The sequence below is a fragment of the Phacochoerus africanus genome, chromosome 8 (assembly GCF_016906955.1).
Source record: "Phacochoerus africanus isolate WHEZ1 chromosome 8, ROS_Pafr_v1, whole genome shotgun sequence".
NCBI lineage: Eukaryota > Metazoa > Chordata > Mammalia > Artiodactyla > Suidae > Phacochoerus > Phacochoerus africanus.
Window position 1 is genome coordinate 11,896,264 of NC_062551.1, and position 25,075 is coordinate 11,921,338.

At 42.1% G+C, this 25,075-nt stretch overlaps 1 protein-coding gene and 1 pseudogene across 1 annotated transcript; both read left to right on the forward strand.

Annotated features, from left to right (window-relative positions):
- Positions 1-2,787: 2,787 nt before the first annotated feature.
- On the forward strand, positions 2,788-6,448 carry LOC125133162 (40S ribosomal protein S18-like; annotated as a pseudogene).
- A 457-nt stretch (positions 6,449-6,905) lies between these two features.
- DUXB (double homeobox B) lies at positions 6,906-19,169 on the forward strand. The gene is made up of 5 exons (XM_047791302.1): positions 6,906-6,909; positions 13,427-13,581; positions 16,142-16,247; positions 16,617-16,771; positions 17,742-19,169. The coding sequence occupies exons 1-5, from the start codon at positions 6,906-6,908 to the stop codon at positions 18,285-18,287; spliced, it is 966 nt and encodes a 321-aa protein (XP_047647258.1). The 3' UTR covers positions 18,288-19,169.
- The last annotated feature ends 5,906 nt before the right edge of the window (positions 19,170-25,075 follow it).

The following is a 25,075-nucleotide window of genomic DNA, read 5'->3' on the forward strand; positions in this document are numbered from 1 at the left end:
GCTCTTTTAATCTAAAATGTGTGATCAGTATAATGTGTTGACAAGTGTTAATACTAATGGCATTAAATTTCACCATAGTGTGTGACTTTAACTTACACTTTCATTTTAAACAATTTTGCAATGTTCATTGTTCTCAGAAAGTGCCCTCTGTAGTTTCACTTATCCAGGTGGCAGAATATTTCATGATCCTTTCCACTATACTTTATTTTTATAAGCTACTCTCTTTTTTTAAGGTATAATTATTTATTAAGGTATAATTTATTTACCATAAAATTTATCCTTTTGGATGTGCAATCCAGTGGCTTTTAGTATTTTCAAAGAGCTGTGCAACCATCAACATTAGCTAAATTTTTTTTGTATTTTTTTGTATTTTTAGGGCTGCATGCATGGCATATGGAGGTTCTCAGGCTAGGGGTTGAATTGGAGCTGCAGCTGCCAGCCTACACCACAGCTACAGCAACCCAGGATCCAAGCTGAGTCTGTGACCTACACCACAGCTCACAGCAATGCTGAATCCTTAACCCACTGAGCCAGGCCAGGGATCGAACCTGCATCCTCATGGATACTAGTCAGATTTGTTTCCGCTGAGCAACAACAGGAACTCTAGCTAATTTTTTTAAGTTTTCATAATCTCTAAAGAAAAATCCTTATCAATTATCAGTCAATCCCCATTCTCCCTCCTCCTGGTCCCTAGAAACTGCTAACCTACTTTCGTTTCTATGGATTTATCTATCCTGGACATTTCATAGAAATGGGATCAAACAATGTATATCCTTTTGTGTCTGGCTTCTCTCACTCAGCCTAATGTTTTCAAAGTTCATCCATACTATAGAATGCATTCACTGATATGTCACTATAACATTGCATTGTATAGATGTCCCACATTTGATTTGTCCATTCATTAGTTGAATTGGTCTCACATGCTAACATTTATTAATTAAGAACATCTTTCCTTGTCACTCTTCTCCTTAAGTAAAGAGCTTGAGAACAAAATCTGGGCAACAGAAAGAAGGCACACTCTCCTGGCAGAGAAAAAAGCCCTCAGCTTGCAGCAAAGGATAGGCAGGCTTTGTTTCACAAAGATGCTCTCTAAACCCAGGAGGAAATTTGTCTCTAAGGGAGTCAGCTCATTGTGCACAGATGAGAATCACTCAACTTGACACCCAAAATTTATTGAAAGAATGTGTGCAAACACACACACACACACACACACAGATTCCAGTTGGACCCAATGTGCAGAGTGTCATTTTATTCTGTTGAATCATAAATGGTTTAAACAGCTATTTTCAGAGTAACAGCCAAAATCTTTTTTTCTCAACTGAAGTACGCTTTTTAGTGCTATGAATATTTTATGCAAAATGCTTTTCAGGATAGAAATTTCTATTTCACATCAGTTTTGGAATATTCTCAGATGTGCCATAGGATAAGTGCTACATCACACAAATGTGGGGTCACTGCTCAGCCCTTGGGTCTCCCTTACCCCTCCAAGTTGTCATCCAGCAGCAAGGGAGCCTGAGCACTTCCCAGCCCTCAGACCCGTGGGGCTGACGTTTAAGCAGTTTCCAAGACTGAGATGGCTGATGTGAGGTGGGAGGGGAGGCAAAAGCTGGAGGAGAGCTGGAGAGAAGGGAAGAGAGTGACATCTGCTCCTGATGGAGGAGGAGAGGGAGGAAAAGAGGTGGTTCTCAGGGGGGATGGATGGCCCAGGGCTCCCAGATGCTGAATCCTGGTTTCTTGCTTTGCAGAAGGTCCTGAATGCCACCAGCCTTGGCTTCTCTTCTCCCGCAGCCAGGCTCACTGCGGTTCCATCATATTCTAATGCCTTTTTGTGTGTGTGTCTGTGTGGCCACACCCACAGCACGTGGAAGTTCCTGGACCAGGAATCCAACCCACACCCCAGCAGTGGTGACCCAAGCCACTGCAGTGACAATGCTGGATCCTTAACCCACTGTGCCACTAGAGAATTCTGTGACAATACCTTTCTTTCCCTTCTCTTTACCTGGACCTATATTTGAGAACAGACACCACGATGGACCCAGCAGACAGGCTGCAGTTCTCCAGCTCACCTCCTGCCCCCACTTCTCCATGAAATGTGTGAGAAAGAGTAAAGCCAGGTCTGATATCTGGGAGCCAGCCCGTACCCTCAGTTACATCTTGGTGTTCTGCAGTATACAGACGTTTTTAAAGACTGTCAATATCAGGCAAGTCCACCCTGTGATCAGAATACATCAAGACACAAGATCGGAGTTCCCATCGTGGCGCAGCAGAAACGAATCTGACTAGGAACCATGAGGTTGCAAGTTGGATCCCTGGCCTTGCTCAGTGGGTTATAGATCTGGCATTGCCATGAACTGTGGTGTAGATTGCAGACGCAGCTCGGATCCTGCGTTGCTGTGGCTGTGGCATAGGCCGGCAGCTGTAGCTCCAATTCAACCCCTAGCCTGGGAACCCCTCATGTGGGTGAGGCCTTAAAAAAAAAAAAAAAAAGAGACACAAGGTCACTTTGGGATCCTGGCTGAACACAGACAAACTGGAATACCATCTAAACCACAAAATTTCAACCATCCACTCTTGGGACCCGTATAAGTACCTCACAGCTCTAGCCTTGTGCAAGTTTCTCACCCTAAACATAAGATTTATTAAAATACCGATCACAGAATTATCTGTTTTGTGACAGCACATAATCCAGAGAAAATGTCTGTTTCCATGAACTCACCACAAAAATCACCTGGCATAACTGGAAACCCTACAGTGAGGCCCTCCAGCAGGGGCAACAACTGCCAAACCATGGAGGATGTGGGGGAACCAGCAAGGAGCGCAGCAACAGAACAGGGAACAGTGTTGTTGACAGCTCCTCGAAAGGCTCAGAACAAATTCCTTCAGCTACTGCAGACTGAAATGGAGCCAGCAGGAGAATTCTGGCTGGGAAGATGCCCTCCTCCTCCCCCCTCCTCCTTTAGCGGCTGGGCCATGCAGGCAACTGGTCACCTTCATTACAAAAACTGTGGTTGGACTCCACACCCTCATCCACGTAAGGCTTGTTCATCCACAGTATCCATGCAGGTGAGTGAAGCAGTAGGTAGAGCTGCCCCTGCTCAGAAAGTCTGGCTACTGAACCACATCAATGCTGCCACCAGGCCCACTCCCTCTTACTGAGGGAAGTGCTGTTCAGCTTGGTAATGCTCCCCTGTCCTGCATCATGGGCCAAAAGTCCAACACAGAGGAGCTGTGAGCAGGTGGTAGGTAGTAGAAGCACAGAGCAGCCAGCAGGGAAGCAGCCCAGGGCCAAGAGCATGCTGTCCTTCAGTAATGACCTGCAGGACAGTGTACCCAGGCAACTCTTCCTGGCCTGCTCAGATCCTTCCGGAGACTCAGGGCTGGAGAAAATCTTCCTTCTTACCTGGCCCCCCACTCAGGGTTTAGACCCTCCAGGATACAGCACCCATAAAACAAAAGCAATAAGGGAATAAAATGAAGATTAGAGAAGTTAAGTGCAATAGTTAGGGTCAGCCTACCAGCAAGTGATGACAATTGCTTGCTTTATCTGTAGACATCAGTGCATAGAAGAATTATGGTGCATAGCTGTGTGGGATGTCAGAAAGCACATCATTAATATACCCAATCGGGCAGCCTGAGTGAAGCATCAGTTGTAGGAGCAATGCACTGTGCTGGTAGGACAGCTGTGAGCCTCTTCTGTAGAGCAGTGAGGGTTTCTTAGTGAACAAGAGGGTCCTGTATCCTGAAGAGCCTCGATTTACATACAAACCACAGGGCCAGTGCCTTCAGTGGAGGAGGTTGTGGTTCTGGAAAAGTGCAGAGCACAGCCTCCGTAATCACATGTGCCACCCTGGGAGAAACAGCCTTTATTTGTGACGTGCTCCACCCACTGTCTGAAGAAAGTGTCTTGACATCCCTTCTGTCCCATCTGCTCCAAGGGTATGCGTATCTCACCCCTCTCTGGCCAGCAACAAATCTGTTGTCACACTCATTCTGAGCCAAAGTGCCGTCCATTATATTGGCCCTGAGACTGTGGGTTGGTCTTCGCTTTTTATAAACAAATAGATAAACAAATGGATTAGAATCTGGGTAACGAAATCTAGACAGGTCTTTGTTATACTTTCTTCCTGAAGTACAAACATCTTCTCCAGGACGAAGGAAACACTTGGATAGATTCCCTCTCTTCTCCCACGTGTAGGCAACATCCTGAGTCTCTGTCTCGCAAGTCCAGATCCCCTCGCTGTCTTCACGTCACATGACAACCTGGGCAAACAGCTTCCCAGGATCATCATCATGGTCGGTCCTGCACTGTGGGTACCGCCTTAGGCTTGATTCCTGACACAAGGACAGGTCTCTTGGAAGATTTCATTTAGAAAATAGATTTCACGCTCTTCTAAATTTCACGAAAATTTACTTCTGAAATTGAAGAAAAGGGGAGGGGGTGGGGCAAGGCTTTAAATTTTTAACAAATAGTTTTCTGGAAATGTTCAGGTAATTGTTTTCTTTAAAAAACACAACTCTGGAGTTCCCGTCGTGGCGCAGTGGTTACCAAATCCGACTAGGAACCATGAGGTTGCGGGTTCGGTCCCTACCCTTGCTCAGTGGGTTAACGATCCGGTGTTGCCGTGAGCTGTGGTGTAGGTTGCAGACGCGGCTTGGATCCCGCGTTGCTGTGGCTCTGGCATAGGCCGGTGGCTACAGCTCTGATTCGACCCCTAGCCTGGGAAGCTCCATATGCCGAGGGAGCGGCCCAAGAAATGCCAAAAAAAAAAAAAAAAAAAACACAACTCTGGTCATAGAACTTCAAGAGATGCAAAGCAAACTTGTCTATCATCTTAGTCTCAATCATGTCGTAGTAATAAATGACCTCCAAACACGACTCACATCAACAAAAGACTACTTCTCACTTATCCTTCTGGGATTCAGGTTACTGGAATCATTATCTAGGACAAAGAAGGCTCACCATAGTGAGAAGAGAACTAGGGCCCCCAAAGATGGGGTGCAGAGATGGCACATGCTGCTTCATTAAATCCACTCATATTTCACTGGCTGAAATAAATCACAAGGCAAAAACTGAAATCAACAATTTGGAGGTCAGTCTTAGTGCCTGGCAGCGGCGCACAATGGAGCGAGGAGCAGTGTGAAGCTGCCACGGGCCTGAAAAATTAAAAAAAAAAAATTTGCAAAGTATAATCTTTCTGGTGGCCTGACTGGGCTGGTGCCATGACAACAGGCATGAAATATTCAGCCCCTATAAAATATATTGCAAGAGTGGCCCAGCGGAAACAAATCCGACTAGGAACCATGAGGTTGTGGGTTCCATCCCTGGCCTCGCTCAGTGGGTTAAGGATCTGGTGTTGCTGTGGCTGTGGTATAGGCTGGCGGCCACAGCTCCAATTAGATCCCTAGCCTGGGAACGTCCATATGCCATGGGTGCAGCCCTAAAAAGGACAAAAATACAAAAACATATGTATACATATATATTGCAGACAATCTATTTGGTCAAAATTAACTTCCATCCCTAGTGTACACAAAATAATATTACCCTTCTCCACATGGTACAATATGAGTGATTTTTCCAAGCACTGCTAGGGCTCAAAGTCTAACACCTTCATTCACAACTCAAAGCAGCTCAAAGATCCAGCCTTGACTCTGCTTAATCAAAATATCAAAGAACAGCTTTTCCACTGGAGGTCTACACCCCACCGCTGGAGTTACGGTCAGGTCTCTAGTAATCCCTGAGAAGTTTCAGCACATTTTGCAAGTACTTAATACTGCCATCCATGGGCAGTGGAAAACTGCCTTTCCTATCACTGCAAGTAAAGATGTGGGGTGAAGACATGCTCAGGTGGTGTTGACGAAGGCAGACACGGACCTCACCAAGAGGGAAAAAGAGCTCCCAGAGGATGAGGTAGAATGTGTGATCACCATTATGCAGAATCCACATCAATACAAGATCCCAGACTGGTTCTTTTTTTTTTTTTTTTTTTGTCTTTTTGCCATTTCTTGGGCCGCTCCCACGGCATATGGAGGTTCCCAGGCTAGGGATCTAATCGGAGCTGTAGCTGCCAGCCTACACCAGAGCCACAGCAACGCGGGATACGAGCCGTGTCTGCAACCTACACCACAGCTCACGGTAACGCCGGATCGTTAACCCACTGAGCAAGGCCAGGGATCGAACCCGCAACCTCATGGTTCCTAGTCGGATTCGTTAACCACTGCGCTACGACGGGAACTCCCAGACTGGTTCTTAAATAGACAGAAGGCTGTGAAGGATGGTAAGGTCCTGGCCAATGGCCTAGACGACAAGCTCTGTGAAGACCTGGAGCCACTGAAGAAGATTCCAGCTCACAGTGGACTTCGCCACTTATGGGGACTTCATGTCCGAGGCCAGCACACCAAGACCACAGGCCACAGAGGCCACACCAGGGGTGTGTCCAAGAAGAAATAAATTTATCAGTGTTGTCTGTTAATAGTTTATACAGTTTTTTCAATTTTTTTGTTTGTTTGTTTTTGTTTTCTAGGGCCACACCCGCGGCATATGGAGGTTCCCAGGCTAGGGGTGTAATCAGAGCTGTAGTCGCTGGCCTATGCCAGAGCCAGAGAATGTGGGATCAAAGCCCCATCTGTGACCCACACCACAGCTCCCGGCAACGCCGGATCCTTAATCCACTGAGCAAGGCCAGGGATCGAACCCGCAACCTCATGGTTCCTAGTCAGATTCATCAACCACTGAGCCACGATGGGAACGCCTTAATTTTTTTAAATCTTGAAAAATATCAAAGAACAAAAGTTCATATTATAAGCCAGTTGGAATAGGGACTGGATCAATATAACATCCTGTCATGATATGAAAGAAGCAGAAAGACACTGCACCCATTGAAACAGAGCAACAGCAAGATTTAGCTATGGGTATGTTTTGAGGAAGAGCTCCCTTTAACTGGGGATACTTTCCTCCAATTAGGTCAATTTCTAATCCAAAATGATCTCCCTAGACTAGATCCTTGGATGTCCCTTATCTTGCTTGGCCTCATTTGTAGTGGCATCAGAGGCAGGGCTCTTTGGAAGTTTTACCATCTGGGTATGATATGAGCAGGTGCAGTACACAAAATATAGTTTTTATCCAAGCAAAGTTTCTTTTAGTTAAAGCATGTCAATTTTCTGAGAATCGCACACATGTGTCAACAAAGGAAAACACACACAAAGATAATTAACCTACCTAATTATACCTATTTCCTGATGCAATTAGCCCATTCCCCAATTCATTATGCCTAATTTTTGTTTCTCATCTAAACTGAAATATCCTAAGTTTAACAGCCATCTGTAACAAAAGCATACACCTTTTTCTTCCCCCAGAGTCAGTTTAGAGTAATGCTGAATTAAATAATAGAGGAATGATTGGTTTTAATGCAATCACTGCTTTAAACCAAAGGTTTTTAGACCACAACTCTGTTTTTTATGCTTTTTTTTTTTTTTTTAAGCCACTCCCATTTCAAGCAGAAGTTCCGGGCCAGGGATGGAACTGTGCAGCAGCAGGGAAGCTCGGCCATGAGGGAACCCCCAGACTTTTGCTTTTTTTAACAGCTTGTGAATTTTTTGTTAGAAAGTATGTCTCCAAGTTTGTATTTCCTCATATGAACAATATAAAGTCTGCCTGTACACTTTACCTTGCAGTTCATACATTTTTTTTTTTTTTTGGCCACGCTGTTGGCATGCAGAAGTTCCCAGGGCAGGGATCAAATCCAAGCCACAGCAGTGACCATCCCATATACTCTTTCTATATCCTTGCCTTGTTCCTATTAAGGAATACATTCCTTTCTGAGCTCATTTGTTTCTAGATGTTCCCAAGACAATGTTGGCCAGGAGCGCATGGGTCTTAGTAGAGATACTCTGTTGTCCTGAAGTCAAGGCATAAGAGTTGTATTTTTTGCCTTCCAGTTTTGCACAACTGACAGAGATTTACCCAAAAAAATCTACAGCAGCATAACATAAGCTGCCACTTTGCCAGGAATCTATAAATTTCTCTATCACCCATGGCCTGTCTGCATGAGAGATTCACATAAATACTTTTTTCTTGTTAATGTCATCACTTCAAAATAAACAATTTGATAATTATATCCAATGATTACATTCAACAAGAGAAGCAGAATCAGTGTATATGTAGAGATTTATTGTAAGGAATTGGCTTACATTACTGCAGAGACTGGCTTAGCAAGTCCAAAATCCATAGGGCAGACTGATATTCTTGGGCAGGAGCTGAAGCATCTGTCTATAGGCAGAATTTCTTCCTCTCAGAGAAGCCTTCACTCAGTCCTCTAGTCTTTCAGTTGATTGACTCAGGCCCACCCAGATTATATAGGATAATCTCCCATAGTCAAGTGATTATGGATTTTAACCACATCTATAAGACACCTTCGCAGAAACACCTAGATAATGGTGTGAATTACTAGGGCCTGTAGCCTCACCACACTCACACAAAACTGGACCATCTCTGTCCACACCTTATCAGCTTGGAAACCACACACATCTCCTAAAACCATGAGTAATTTCCAAATAAAGACAGTAACAGCAGTTCCCACTCTGGTGCAATGGGATTGTGGCACCTCTGCAGCACCAGGACACAGGTGTGATCCCAGCCCAGCACAGTGGTTTAAAGGATCTGGCATTGCCACAGCTGTGGCATAGGTTGCAATTGTGGCTTAGATCTGATCCCTGGCCTGGGAACTCCATATGCCACAGAATGGCCAAAAAAAAAAAAAAAAAGACAATAACAAAGTGATATTTCTGCCTTATATGGTACAACTATCCTCCCTAAATAGAAACATTCTAATCCTTTTCCCCAAAATCCTTAGATAATGTGACTCCTCCTCTTTTGAAGCCCCTTACATATTGTGACTTAAGGTTAACTGTTATTTATACATCTTATGTTTAATCATCAGGGAATAACAGCAGAAAGAAAGCAAAATATTGCGTTAACATTTATACAAACACATTCAGAATGCAATTTTCACAATTCGTATAACTTCATTTATGCAAATGGTCACATGGAAAGAGTTGTTTGGGTTTTTTTTAATAGCCATACTGGCAACATATAGAAGTTCCTAGGCCAGGCATCAAACCTGCGCCAGCCAAACTACTGCAGAGACAACACCAGATCTTTAACCTGCTGTGCCACAAGGGAACTCCATCACATCTTTTTAACTCAACAAGTTGTATTATATTAATAGTTGTACAACGATCATCACAACCAAACTTTACAACACTTCCATCCCAAACCCTCAGCCCATCCCTCCCCACCAAACCTGTCTCCTTTGGTAATCATAAAGTTTTCCAAAGCCTGGAAGTCAGTTTCTGTTCTGCAAAGAAGTTCATTGTATCCTTTTTTTAGATTCCACATATAAGTGATAGCATATGATATTTGTGTCTCACCGTCTTACTTCACTTAGCATGATAATTTCTAGGTCCATCCATGTTGCTGCAAATCCCACTATTTCATTCCTTTTTAATGTGTGAGTAATATTCCATTGTGTATATGTACCACCTCTTCTTTAGTCACTTCTCTGTCAATGGAGATTTAGGTTGCTTCCATGTCTTGGCTATTGTGTAGATCATTGGAACAGGATAGAAAGCCCAGAATTAAACCCACACACCTATGGTCAACTAATCTATGACAAAGGAGGCAAGAGTATACAGTGGAGAAAAGACAGTCCCTTCAATAAGTGGTATTGGGAAAACTGGACAGATACATGTAAAAGAATGAAATTGGAACACTCTCTAACACCATACACAAAAATAAACTCAAAACGGATTAAAAATCTAAACAGAAGATCAGCTAATATAAAATTCTTAGAGGAAAACACAGGCGGAACACTCTCTAACATAAACCACAACAGTATCTTCTCAGATCCACTTCCTAGATGACAATAAATACAAAAAATAAATGGGACCTAATTAAACTTAAAAATTTCTGCACAGCGAAGTAAACCTAAACAAAAAGAAAAGACAACCCACAGAATGGGAGAAAACCTTTGCAAATGAATCGACTGACAAGGGATTAATCTCCAAAATTTATAAACGCCTCCTGCAGCTCAATACCAAAAAAGTGAACAATCCCATCAAAAAATGGGCAGAAGATCTAAACAGACAGTTCTACAAAGACATACAGATGGCTAAAAAACACATGAAAATATGTTCAACATCACTAATTATTAGACAAATGAAAATCACCTTACACCAGCCAAAATGGTCATCATCAAAAAGTCTACAAAAATAAACATTGGAGAGAATGCAAAGAAAAGGGAACCCCCTTACACTGTTGGTGGGAATGTAAACTGATACAACCATTATGGAAAACAGTATGGAGAGGTCTCATAAAACTAAAAATAAAATTACCATTTGATCCAGCAATCCCACTCCTGGGAACATGTACCTCAGTGTTTACGACAGCACGATATATAATGGCCATCACATCTTCTCATCTCTAACCTTATATCCAATATAGCATACATCGAGAAATAATTGCACAGCACTTTCTTCATATTCTTTGTGTGTGTGTATGTGTGTTTTAGGGCCACACCTGTGGCATATGGAGGGTCAAATTAGATCTGTAGCCACTGGCCTACACCACAGCTCATGGCAACGCTGGATGCTTAACCATGGAGCAAGGCCAAGGATCAAACCTGCGTCCTATGGATACTAGTCAGATTCATTTCTGCTGAGCCACAACGGGAACTCTTTCATATTCTTAAGAATATAACACACTATATATATGAATAGGCATAAATATATACATGCATGTATATTTATTTATAGAACATTTATGCACATATATCCACAGCAAGAACTCTGGTAATAGTCGGTAATTTTTTTTTGAAATTCTCAAAATGCATATATATTTTTTTAACATTTTTATTTTTTCTATTACAGTTGATCTACAGTGTTCTGTCAATTTCTTCCCTAAGGCAAAGTGACCCAATCATACACACACACACACACACATATATTCTTTTTTCTCACATTATCCTCCATAATGTTACATAACAAGTGACTAGATATAGTTCCCTGGGCTATACAGCAGGAGCTCATTCCTTATCCACTCCAAATACAACAGTATTTTTAACTATTTACTTCCACCAGTTCACATTTCCTTTTCCCTCAGCAACCACTTCAGATGGTTTTAGTTCTTTGCTTTGTCAGTGACCCAAATATTTATGCACATATATAAATGTATGTATACATGTATGTACATGATATATACATTTATCTATAAGAGTCTCTTACAGAACTGGCTCTAGTACCAACATCTGTATCATTTAGTGCTCAATGAGAGAAACAGAATCTGTGACTTTTTTTTTTTTGTCTTTTTGTCCTTTCTAGGGCAGCACGCGCGTCATACGGAGGTTCCCAGGCTAGGGGTCCAATTGGAGCTGTAGCCGCTGGCCTACGCCAGAGCCACAGCAACGCGGGATCCAAGCCGCATCTGCGACCTACACCACAGCTCACAGCAACACAGGATTCTTCACCCATTGAGCAAGGCCAGGGATTGAGGCCCCAGCCTCATGGTTCCTAGTCGGATTCATTAACCACTGAGCCACGACGGGAACTCCCAGAATCTGCAAATTTTCTAAACACAAGTCACGTAGGGAACTAGTGAAATCATACATACACTTGTGTGTTCACACACATATACATACACATAAACACATTTATTAAAAGGAATTGGTTTATACAATTGTAGGGGCTGGCTAGGCAGTGAGATTTCTAGGGCAGACCCTTTGGAAGGAAAGGACAAAAGATGAAGCTTGGTCCACAGATGTGATGTCTTCTCAGGAATGCACTCAGCTTTGTTCTTAAGGCATTTTGCTGACTGCATCAGCCCCACAGATTATCCAGGATAATCTTCTTTACTTAAGGCCAACTGACTACATAATTCAATCGATCTGTAGAAGACCTTCACAACAACACTTCAATTAGAGCTTTTTTGAAGAACTCTGGACTATAGACTAGCTAAAATAACACTTAAACCCAACTACTTTAAACCCTACTATGGGAGTTCTCCTTGTGGCTCAGTGGGTTAAGAACCCGACATAGTGTCCATGAGGATGCGGGTTTGATCCCTGGCCTCGCTCAGTGGAGCTCAGTGGGTTAAGGATTTGGCGTTGCTGTGAGCTGTGGTGTAGGTCACAGATGTGGCTGGGATCCTGCAGTTGCTGTGGCTGTGCTGGCAGCTGAAGCTCTGATTCAAATCCTAGCCCAGGAACTTCCATAGGCTGCGGGTGCGGCCCTAAAAAACAAAAATGAAATAAAAAATAAAAATAAGCCCTACTATGAAATATGTTTCAGTGAGAGATAAGGAAAACAGAATACAAAGTGAGTAGAAATAGCTATATAATATCAAAATAATATCATGAAGTCAAAATAATTAAGAAACAAGAGTACTAAAACAAAACAACGCATTTATATATATGTGTACTATGTAAACTAGAAAGCAAATTTTAAGTCATATTTGGAAAGATAATGATAGATGCAAAATTAGAATCTGATAGACTCTGAATTTCCTCTAATCTGATTACTTAAAGTTTCTACCTACAAGTTTTAAATATTTAAAGAAGGGATTAAACAGGAGAGTATTTGAGAGGTGGGTGGGTCACCCTGGGCTTTACAAATCCTGTGTCTGGGGAACTGCTCAGTTGTGCATTCGTCTCTGCAGAATCCAGATACCTCTTCCCAAGATGGATTTTAACGGCACTTCAAGTGGTAAATTCCCACCTACTTTTTACTCTTTGATAATGCCGCATGCTTTATTTTCCAGAGTTTATAAAAAGTAAAATCACAGTTACAATCAGAGGAAAGGATTGTTGAAGCAGGGGCTATTTTGCAAAGATAAATTGTGTCAGGTGATCAATGGGAGCTTTGAAGTTGGGAGAATGGAATTTCAAATTTAAGAGACAGCCATGAGTCCCATATGTGAGTTGTTGAAAGTTAACACTTTAAATGGAGAAAAACAAATATGGAATAAGCAATATTTTATATTTATTCCATACCTAATAATTCAATATTTTATATTTAAATAGTTAAATCACAAAATATCATCTTTAATGTTTTTCACATTTTACTTGTCTGATATATTTCCATTTATTTTCCTAACTCCTATTTTCTTTGCATGTAATTTTGTGGATTTTGAGTAACTTCTGCCTTTGGTAACTCAGATCACAGATTGTCATTTTTTTCCATCATATATATATTTGACCTATACGTCTCCAATTTAGAATGACTTTAGGGACTCTAGGGGTATCCCTAAAGTAAAAATACAGAATAATCACTGGACCTACAGGCTTTTAACCTGAAATAAATTATGAGATAGATGCTCACACAAGTCTTTCATCCATAAACACACCCTTCATAATTCTCCCCATTTTCTCTTCACCAGGTATACTACAAAAAGAAACCTGGGAAGGCAGGATTGTTTACAATCAGAGTCAAAAGAATATCCTTCAAGCTCGGTTTGGACATGACCCTTACCCTGAAAAAGCAACCAGGAAACAATGGGCCAAGGAAATGGGTGTTCCAGAATCTAAAATTCAGGTAAGTGTCAGGTTTCTATTTCATTATCTGTCATGTTCAAGATAAAAGAGAAATGCTGGGCTTGGTACTGGCAGGCAATTTTTAGGTCAGGTATGTTTCCCAAAGGGTTTTTCCTATTATATAATATTAGAAACGAAATAAAAACAAGAACTACCCCTTTTACCAATGGCAGAAACATCTGTTACTTCTTTTACCAACTGGTTGGGTGTATTCACTAATGGCAGAAAGGAGAATATACTGGTTCAGGCTCTCCCCACAGGATATAATTAAATCAACTTTTGAGATTTAGAGAACACAGGAAATTGAACCACTATGATGGTAATATTGCAGAATAATGATTAATATGTAATTACAAGGAAATCATGTAAATTTCCAATTCTCAGGTTAGTTTTTTCTGTTGTTTTAACTAAAGTCTTGAACCTGAGTTTGACACTTGCCATCTGCCTCTACATGGATTAAATCCTGAGGCACTGCAGCTGCCAACCCTCAGCACCACCAGCATCGCTGAGCGGAGTTCAGGGTGGAAACCAGAAGTGAGGCACTCTGTGTTCTGGAAAAACTGGAACAGCAGGTCTTCAGATAGTTAGATATTTTTAGGAGATTTTTATGAGCCCACTTCTTGCATCTCCTCACATCTAGAAAAACACTAAAACCCTTCATGGCGTCGTCAGGTCCTCGTGACTAGTAGTGACCTGTAGTGACCTTCACGAGACCAGCAGCAAATTCTGTAAAATGTGTGCATGGCTGTATGCACCTCCCCCTTCACCTTTATCATCTGTATCTTGATATTTCCCCTTTTCTCTTTGAAAAGCTCTGAAATACTGCCTCCTGGGCTGTAGTTAAGTGGACAAAACAAAAGCTGTCACAGGTCCTCAGGCAATGCAGTCCCTCCCAAGGGTGGGCCGGTGAGCCCTGAGGAAACTCACTAAGGAAACAAAAAATTCTGGCCCATAGCTGTGGTGCATATCAAAGGAGTGATTCCTATAAGGCCAGATCTTTACATCTTCCCGTAGAAACTAGTTTTCTCTAAATCTGTTTATCTGTAAATCTTTTGTTCCTACTATTTTCCCTTTTTTTTAAAAAGTGGGCAGTCTGAAATGTGATTCATACACATATATGAAATAAAATCCCATATTGTATTATTGTGAATAGAACCGCCAATGTAAAAATAAGTTGGATTCCTTTAGTTAGCAGAGATAGCTATAAACAGTACAACTATACCAAGTAAAGCAGTATTGAAACCAAAAGGAAGTCAACAGAAATGTGCTTTTAGAGAATAATGAGTTCAGAATTTTTGATCAGGGAGTTTCCGCCTGGCTCAGTGGGAACGAATCTAGACTAGTATCCAAGAGGATGCAGATTTAATCCCTGGCCTCGCTCAGTGGGTTAATGATCTAGTGTTGCCATGAGCTGCAGTATAGCTCACAGATGCAGCTTGGATCCTGCATTGTGGTGGCTGTGGTGGAGGCTGGCAGCTGCAGCACAAATTCGACCCCCAGCCTGGGAAACTCCATATGCTTCAGGTGCAACCCGAGAAAGACCAAAAAAAAATAGTCTCTAATAAGTCAGTGGCTATAAGGGCATCAGTCCGAGGAGACGCTGGGGAGAAGAAATTTTCCTTTTCTTTTAATGCATTCGTTTTGTAGGGTGTTTTCCAAAATCCCACTAATAAAGTGCACTTTGGGGGCATATGTAGCAGTTGGCCCATTTGCATTGAGGTGGAGGATGGCAAATCCAGGAAACAGTGTTGGATGAGGTCGCCTCTGAGATTGTGTTCACTAACCTAATAGTTTCCAGTCTCCTCCTGGGCTTAATAAGACTTATTGGAAAATATTTCAAGTAATTAATTTATAGAATAGACATAACCTTTTAGCACAATACCTGTGACATAAGTGGTTCACCAGATATTGGTTATCATTGACACTCTAATCTCATGAACTATCAAATTATCAAAATAAAACACTCAGAAATAATTAGAAAGCACACTGCAATGCCAACACTCACATAATGAGGGAAACAAGCAGAATACAATTGGCTAGTTAGTGATAATAGTTTTAAAGTGAAATGTACAGGGTCCCCAGGAGTCTCATTAACTATCTATCCCTATAGGATGAAGTAAGCAAGAGGAAGTGTGGATGAGCTAGTCCAGCTCTCGACGGTGGCTAATTCTACTGCCCTACATAAAGAAATTCCTGAGATCAATTCCATATATATTGTGCATTATGAAATGGTACTTCTTATGACGAGATGATGCTACACAGGGAGCGAGAGAGACAGTGATTGATTTCCTTTGAGGGAATTAATAGTGTTTCTTAAATCAGGGAAATTGACTTTGGACGCCCTGAGGATGACCATACAAGAAACGCTCATTTGAGTTGAGAGCAGATTGTATGCTGTCCTGAACTGAATGCTAATGATAGCATATTCCTAGGATAATACATCACCTATCCTTTAGGGATATGATCACAAGAGGCTGTATTAATTAGTTTTGTTTAATTGCATTGATATTTGGAATGAGAGACCAAGTTACATGACTTTCACGTCTTCTTTTCCCACTTAGATGTGGTTTAAAAACCACAGAGCAGAACAGAGAAAACTGGGGTTCGACTCCTCCTCAGAAGAAGACAAAACCCATGGGCAGGAGCAGCCTCAGCCTTGTACTCAAGGTAAGAACCCATGAGTCCAAATGCAGTTCAAAGTCAGTGGGTCCCATTGAGAGGAGAATCAATTCTGCATGTTGTGCCCAAATTCTCCACATAGAATCCTTCGCTTTGGAGCCAGTTTCAGCTTGTTCTGGGTAATCTAGGTTCAGCAATAAAAGCATGGTCCTGCCGTTGGCTGGGAAAGTCAGGTTATGAGCAACCAAAGCTTTGGAACTTTTGGTCCTGCTGCTCTAGGCAGGGCAACATCCTCCTCTCCTGTCATCTCACAGGGACTCAGAGGGAGCAGGTCAGCACTATCCTCAAGTTTGAATTTCCAGCCTGAACGCAAAAACTGTCCTAAACCCCCCGCCTTGTCCCTGCATTCTCCTTTAGAATACTTAACAAAAGGAGCCAGACAAGACCAGACATCCAAACCAAGATCTCAATCAAATGTTCCAGTTCAAGCCTTTGAGAGAAACCAATTCCTAGATATTGCAACTAGGGAAACACCAGTCAAACAAACAGGCATTCCAGAATCAAGAATTCAAGTAAGTTTTATGTCTATGGCACCAAATACCTCTATCTGTTAAATGACGTTATCTTCTGAGTGGTGGCTGGAAAACCTTGACTAACCTAGATTGTCACAGAAATCAAGGACAAAGTATTCCTTGCAAGCACCTGCCATTGAGAGTCACACTCCTGCAAAAGGAAGAATTTTCTGATTAAATTGTCAGTGGTGTATTATTCAGAATCACTAGCAGCAAAACTGGGAAAAGGTGAAAATTAATGCCTATTTTGAGAACACGGTCAGCTTTTCTATAGCTTGGCACTACGGTCATATTGGGCCAGGTAATTCTTTCTTGGGGAGGGCAATCTATATATGCTAATATTTTTCAGCATTCCTGGCCTCTACCAACTAGATATCCTGCCCACCTCTCCTTCCTACATTTGTAACAATCTCCCCCAAAATACAAGACTTAAGTCAAATTGGGGAATAAAATCACCCTCATTAAGTACCTTCTACCTAAGTTGCAGAGATAGGGATTTAGTATATGCTCAATACTTAAGATTAAGAAGTATGTTCATAGATTTATCAACGCAATGACCCTCAAAAATACTTATGTGTATCTGCTAGAGCTTATTCAGATGTAGACACATTTGTAAGATATGTATTCCTGTGCATACACTGATGAAGAGGAGAAAAATGTCAAGAAACCATGTTCCATGATCCATTGTTGAAGTTAATGGGTGGATCCTAGAGCATCTGTCTTTCAGCCGGAGTTTCAATTAGTCTATAGTTGACTGCTTGAATGTGCTATGACCTAAATCTGTGTTTTATGCACATTTATGTACACACATACATACACACACATACTGACCACAGGAGCCAGGGTAACTCATTTCATATAAATATCTTGAGATTAGGGCCTATATAACAGGACTTTGCTTTACACAGTATGAAAACATAGCCAGAAGAGCTTGTCTCATGATGTCCATGCCTCCCTTTTTCTTACATAGATGTGGTTTCAAGACCAAAGATCTCTGTACCCTGGGCAGAGCAGAAGCGAGCATGTGAATTCCTCTGTAGACGGCCCACATGGGAGGCCTGGTCTGACAGTTCAGCAGCATGAAATTGACTTGTCCACGCTCCCAGGCAGATCTTTCATCAGGAGCCAGTCACTTCCACCTATTCTTCTCCCTTGTGTTATCCAAGGGCAAACTGTCACGATGCAGCCCATGAAGTCTGTGCAGGGAGGAGAGAACTGCCCCTTTGCTCTAACTCTTGGGAATTATGTGCCAGTACTGCTGACCGTGGGAGGAGACCCAGATACTCAGCACCCTTTCTGGCCTCCACGCCAAGATCACCAGGATCAGCAAGAAGAGACGGCCATGGGACGACCGCAGTTGGAAGATTACTCTCAGCCTCAACCTGAGCACAAAAAACCACCACTGCAGGATCTGGGTGAGGTGGATATAGCTTACATTTTGCAGTGCTGGGATGAGTCCTGCCAGGCTCTGCTTGCAGACTGGGATCCTCGAAAAGGGCTCACTGAGACAGATTAGTGGGTGCAGCACACACAGGCAGCTGGGAAACCAGCTCATGCCCTTGGTCAGCCATCCAGCAATATACAGAAGCTTCAAGAAACCTTTGGGTCAACTCCTGACACCTAGAGATTGCCAGTAAAAGGTACAAACATTTCTGAATCCTCATCCATAGGAAGAGGACCCTCCAGGATTCCAGTGGTGCTCAGGGAGTAAGACTCTCAGCCCCTTCTAAACACGCGGCAAACCTCACCAGGGCTTGGGCTTCAGGAAGAAGATGGCATTCCTGGAACCTGATCCCAGCCTCCTTTCTTCTGACGCAGATCAGAGCAATTTGAAGAATGATGATTAAGGAGGCCATCCTGTCAGGGGCAAAACTTAAAGCAAGGGGAAGGAAAAACCACTTGGAAGCCCAAATGGAGGTTGTTTACTCTGTCTTGTGGGCAGTCATCTTCTGTACTCACTTCACTAAGTACAGCGTTGTTTCCAAGCTCCACACCTGCCTCTGGAAGCACCATGGGCACGAGGCAGTGGACACGTCTGCTGAGTTGTTGTGGAAAAAAGGTATTTTACTGACAAATATTACCTCTTCTCTATAATCACCATATCTGCCATAGCCTGGAAAATCTACAAACCAACCTAACTCAGGCAAAAATAGGTCTCTGAGGGACATATCAGAACTTCTTTCCCTCGTGGCAACATGAGAAGGCAAACTTGAAATTAGTTTGCTGTGTGGAAAATGAAAGGCTATTTTATTTCCTTCATATAAGTGACCTTCTTCTCTAAGTTCTGAGGGTCTAAATTGGGAACTAGACGCTACCTCATTAATAGAGGTATTAATGAGTATCAGTATCCATCATTAATAGAATGAGTAAATGGATTAGGACAAATCCATAATACTGAGTATACGGTTCTACTTCAACTATTTAAAACACAAAAATGTACAAGGACGTTATAATAGCAATGCCATATAATCACTGAACATAGTCTAATGATACTAATATTTCCACTTTTTAGGGTTTCTTTTGTACATATTTGCATGTATGTACATGTATATCCATAAAATTCTCTCAATTATGTTAACCTAAAACCCGAGATAACCAATTTCACTCTCAGTCTTCTCCCTTCATTTGAAAAGGTAACTTCTAAAAATAGACTTTGGGGCTTTCCTGTAGTGGCTCAGTGGTTAACGAACCCAACTAGTAACCATGAAGTTGCGGGTTCGATTCCTGGCCTCGCTCAGTGGATTACGGATCCAGCATTTACGTGAACTGTGGTGTAGGTCACAGATACGGCTCAGATCCTAAGTTGCTATGACTGTGGCGTAGGCTGGCAGCTACAGCTTCGATTCAACCCCTAGCCTGGGAACCTCCATATGCCGTGGGTGCGGTCATAAAAAGACAAAAAATTTAAAAATAAAATACATTTAGAAAAAATAAAAATAGACGTTGGCATGAAGGTACAGGTGGATTTCCCTTGGCAATAAACTGTCTTGAAAAAATACCACTTCTTGTTCATTTTATCAACTTGCTATTTTGTCTTATTTGCGTTGTTTACTTTCCACATGAAGGTATTGGAACAAGATCATCACACAAAGCTCTAGTTCTACAAAGATACCAGTTGTGCACAAATACAATTGTGAGGTAGACATCCTATTATCTGGGTGCGTTACACGCAAGGGTTTTCTAGGTGGTTACACACTGAAGCACAAGTGCCAGAATAGTCCAACATCAGTATTTATGATCAAATGACACTCAGCACAAGGTATTTTCCCCAATATCCTCATTAATCACGTAGGGAATTAAGATTCACATGCATATAGGCAGGTATCTACCAAAAAAGTTTGATGTATTTAACAGTATGGATGCCATACCTAGTTTGATTTTTAAATCGTTCCCCTAGATGATTCTCATGTGGCCAGAGATGAGAACTTCTAGTATCACCAGTCACTTTCCTACACTCAAATATGTGGACAGAGAAAACAAGCCTAATTATTTGTAAAGGGAAAACTATATATGTGTGTAATTGACTTTTTTTTTCTAGGGCTGCACCTGTGGCATACGCAAGCTCCCAGGCTAGGGGTCAAATTGGAGCTGCAGCTCCTGGCCTGGGCCACAGCCACAGCAACTGGGGATCCAAGCATCATCTTTGTTCTACACACAGCTCACAGCAACACTGGATCCTTAACCCACTGAGAAAGGCCAGGGATCAAACCCACATCCTCAAGGATGCTAGTGGGGTTTGTTACTGCTGAGCCACAATGGGAACTCCTCGACCTCTTCATTTTTATGTACATCTGTATCGCATGTCTATTGATGTGTAATACTCGTGTAAACACACATCTATCACTCATCTGCATTGCCTCTGCATCTCCCCTCTGTACTCTTGCCTATTCCTACCTCTGTATCTATGCATCTATCTCTAGCGTCTGGAGTGAGCTATAGATAGGATGGCCTCCTCTAGAGAAAAAAGGTAAATTTTCACTTCTGAAGCAAATCCTGGGATTAAGTCTCTAGAGAAAAAGGTAGAGATTATTGCCTGACAAAGGGAGCCAGCCTGACCAGTGAGGCTCCTTAGAAACTCCTGTGAGTCAGATGTATCTTTCAGGAGCTGGATGACCAGACGTCCCATTCTTAAACCATATTAAGGTGATCATGAACATGCACTGGAGCCAGTGGAGACCTTAAAGTTTGTCATGGTTAAGGCCACCACAGCCTGAAAGTGGGGCTGAGAGCAGGGATCTTGCATGGTTTTGATGCAGAGTGGCAAGACCGATAGACCTTGTCTGGTGCCCAAGGCTGAAGCGTCTGATTGTCCCAGGCCAGCAGTGCCTCCACAAAAAGGTTTCTGCCCTCTTTCTTCAAGTCTTTTAGGTCCCAATAAGCTGGTCCTTTAGTTCTCAGGCCTCTTGGGGCCGAAAACCTTTGGACGGCAGGGATCATGGGTGAAGTCATGCACTCATAGGCCAGATCTGGTGTAGGTTGTGTCCACTGTCTGGCACCACTTTGGTAGGGACTTAGCTCTGGAGAAGAAATCAGCATTTATCCTCTTAAGGAGGAATTGGGCAATTAGTCACTAGGAGCATAGGATATTTTTTAAATTTTAAAACTCACCATTTTTAAATGCAAAATTCAGTAGTTTTAATATAGTCACGAGGTTGTACTACCACTACACCACTGCATATTTCCAGAACACATTCATCACTCCAAAAATAAGCCCTAGTCATTAGCAGACATTCCACATTCTCCACATTCTCTTATGCTACTGGCAACCTTAATCTACTTGCTGTCTCAATGGATTTGCCAATTCTGGACATTTCATATAAACGGAATCATATAATATGTGGCCTTTGGGTCTGGCTTCACTTCGCATAATGTTTTCAAGGTTCATCCATATTGTAGCAGGTACCAGTTCTTCATTTCTTTTTACTTATCTTTTATGTCTAACCATTCATCAGTTGATTGACACTTGTAGGGCTTCCTTTTTGGGGCTATTATGAATAATGCTGCTATGAACATTCAAGTGTTTGCATAACCATATATTTTTCATGTATCTTGTATATATACTTAGAAGTGCCAGGTCACATGGTAATTCTATGTCTAGTTCCCTGGAACCTCCAAACTTTTCTATAATAAATGTTAAAAACCTTGTTTCTGAATTTACAATGAAATGTATTTCCTATTTCTATTCTTTAGCATAAATATTTAGATAAAAATTAAATTGTTTACCAGTGGAAAAGGATATTTTTGTGCTTAAAATAGTAACTTTTTCCTAGACAAGGTGTACTTACTTTTAAACATGATTAAATTCCTACACATAAAGATATTTGAGAGGGAAATTAATTGCTAGTGTCAAACAATTACCCTGCTTATATTAGAGGACTTTTTCTTAGTATGAATTATGTAAATTGCTTAGATTTACTATTTGTATTTCATAATCTCCTTTTAATTTCAAAATTTTCTCTTTTAGTAGTAAATCGGTTTTTTTCCCAATATGTTTAATTGGCCATTTTTTTTTTTCATACAAGTTTCACATATTTCACTTAAAGGTATTAACACAAAGAGTCTTCCTTCAAGAATAAACATACTTAAATGAAAATGAGACAGGCTGGGACCTAGGACCCTATGTTGCAGGGGCTGCAGTGCTTACACCTGGACAAACAACTCCTCCAGCAACAAAACACAAAGAAACTGTAAGGTACTAAAAATAACTGCATGCATGGCCCCAGAGGCAATTACGAACAAGATACAAAAAAACTAAAAGACCAACTGCCATTTCTAAAGAGCCAAGAGCAAAAGCAGGGTACTATGTATGCCCCCTACATGCAATATCACCCAAGAGGTAGGCAAACCACCTAGGCCACCCCTCTGGCCCCACCCCTGGCCCCAGGCCTACCCTCACCCTGCAAGAGCAACCAGCTTGCCCCTCCCCTTGGGGAGGACGCAAGCAAGGGAGCCTGCTGCTTGTTTTTGCTCCCTTTTGCTGCAGCAGGGGCCCTGAATAAACCCTGCCTGAATTTCTTGTCTGACCTCTTATCAATTTCTATTGATTAAGGAAGGCCAAGAACCCAGGTCAGTAACACAACTATGAGTTGATGGCAGAAAAAAATCATATGGCCTAATTCTTGAAGGAGAATCCAATAAAAGGACATGGGGTGGTCAGTTTTGTCTAAACCACCAGTGTTTAAACTTTTTTTTTTCTTTTTATGGCCACACCTGAGGCATGTGGAAGTTCCTAAGCCAGGGGGTATAGAATAGGAGCTGCAGCTGCTGGCTTACACCAGAGTCACACCACCACCAGATCCTTAACACCACTGAGCGAGGCCAGGGATCGAACACGCATCCTCATGGACAGTGTTGGGTTCTTTAACCGCTGAGCCAAAAAAGGAACTCCCCATGTTTAAACGTCAGGAGATTACAGTGATCTTTGTGCCAGAACGTTCTTACTTGTCCCATATCACTATACACAACCCCTTCCCCTAGGGGCAGTGAAATCTCTCCAAAGGCCCCACATCTGAGTTCACAGCTCCAGCTGAGCTCACTGTACCTCAAGAAACAGCCATATGAGTGAGTCATCTGAGTCACCTAGCCCATTTGGGCCCTTAGGTGACTGCAGCTCTCACCTCCACTTCCTTGGGCACATAGAAGATCCCAAGTGAGAGCCTCCCAGCTGATCCCTGTGAACTAACAGAACTGTTAGAAATCATAATAGGAGTTCCCATGTGGTTCAGCAGGTTGAGGACCTGGCATTGACACTGCAGTGGCTTAGGTCACTGCTGTGATGCATGTTCAATCCCTGGCCCAGGAACTTCCACATGCCATGGCGTGGCCAAAAAAAGAAAAAAAGAAAAAAAAGAAATCATAATAAATTTGTTTTAAGCCAGTAAGTTTTGGGGTTCTGATAACTAAAAGAGTAGTTTTAACTTAAATCATACCGAAGTAACATTTTGTATCTTTGTAGGAATACAGAGATAAGGCAGAGATGACTAAGCAATGTTACCTAAATATATATTTCTCATACATGAAACCAGATTCTTTCCAGTCTTTAAAAAATCATTATGTGTTTATATGAACAATCTGTACATGCTTATTTTGTTTTAAACTACGTTCCTTGCTTCAGCGCCCTACTTGCTAAAAAAAAGAAGTGACAAAATTTGAGTTAATGCAGACCCAAAGACTCTGCTCAGTATTACTATAACATTATGAAATCATTTAACTACTTTATTATCTTTCAATTTTCACATACTGTCTTTTCTTGTATATCTAAGTTGCTGCTGATCATTTTGTATGCCTTCAGCTCACATTTGATATGCTTTGCTTCCTTCCTACTATCTTGATATCTAGATATCCATGTGCCAGTATCCAAAAAAATACAGGGGAGCAGCTAAGGCATCAGGAAAGAAGAGTCTTGAAGAAGGGGCTGTCTTCGGTCAGGCTGTCAGGAAGCAGCTCTGGAGGTGCAGAGTTGTGTAAGTAACTTGAGAGGAGGCAGCTTTCAGGAAAAGAGAATGAGAGAGGTACAATACACCAGGGAGAAAAGCTATGCAAGAAATATAATTCAGCTAAAACTACCCTCATCTAAACTGGGAAAGAAGAAGTTTAGGCATTGTTTCTTTTGGGAGAACTGGGCCTCAATTCCTGGCAGCAGAAGTCAGGACTATAGTGCCTGGCCCAAGAAATCAGGTATGAGTATCAGATTAAAGGCATGCAGGCCTTGTCCCTGGCCAAAAGTGATACCTAGACCCAAATGATGGCCTTTTAACACTTTCCAGAGTCTACAGAGGCTTCACTGTGCCATTGCTTCACCTCCCAATCGGTCTCAGCTGACAAGCCAGGTGCAAGAGGAATCAGAATGGAGGCAGCTGGATAGTCAACTACAAAGCCAAGTACATGGGTGCAGGGCTTCAGACTGTCCTGATCACCACACAGCTCCCTTCAAAGGGCTCTGGAAACTAAACCAGAGGCTCCCTGGAAGCCACGTGTCAGGGGGAACAGGTTAAGGGTAGGCGGCCAGTGGTTGTACCCATAGTTGTAAGAGGAATAAAAAAAAAATCAAGTACTTGGAGCTCCCATCATGGCACAGCGGAAACGAATCCGACTAGGAACCATGAGGTTGCAGGTACAATCCCTGGCCTCATTCAGTGGGCTAAGGATCTGCCATTGCTGTGGTTGTGGCGTAGGCCGGCAGCTGTAGCTCTGATTAGACCCCTGGCCAATGAATCTCCATATGCCATAGGTATGGCCCTAAAAAGCAATAGCAACAACAACAAAAATCAAGTACTTGAAATAGATCTGCAATGACCCTAATTC

Coding starts and splice junctions, on each gene's coding strand:
- DUXB (XM_047791302.1), top strand. Junction 13,582..16,141: donor TTCCAGAATCTAAAATTCAG/GTAAGTGTCAGG, acceptor TTTCCCACTTAG/ATGTGGTTTAAAAACCACAG. Junction 16,248..16,616: donor GCCTCAGCCTTGTACTCAAG/GTAAGAACCCAT, acceptor ATTCTCCTTTAG/AATACTTAACAAAAGGAGCC.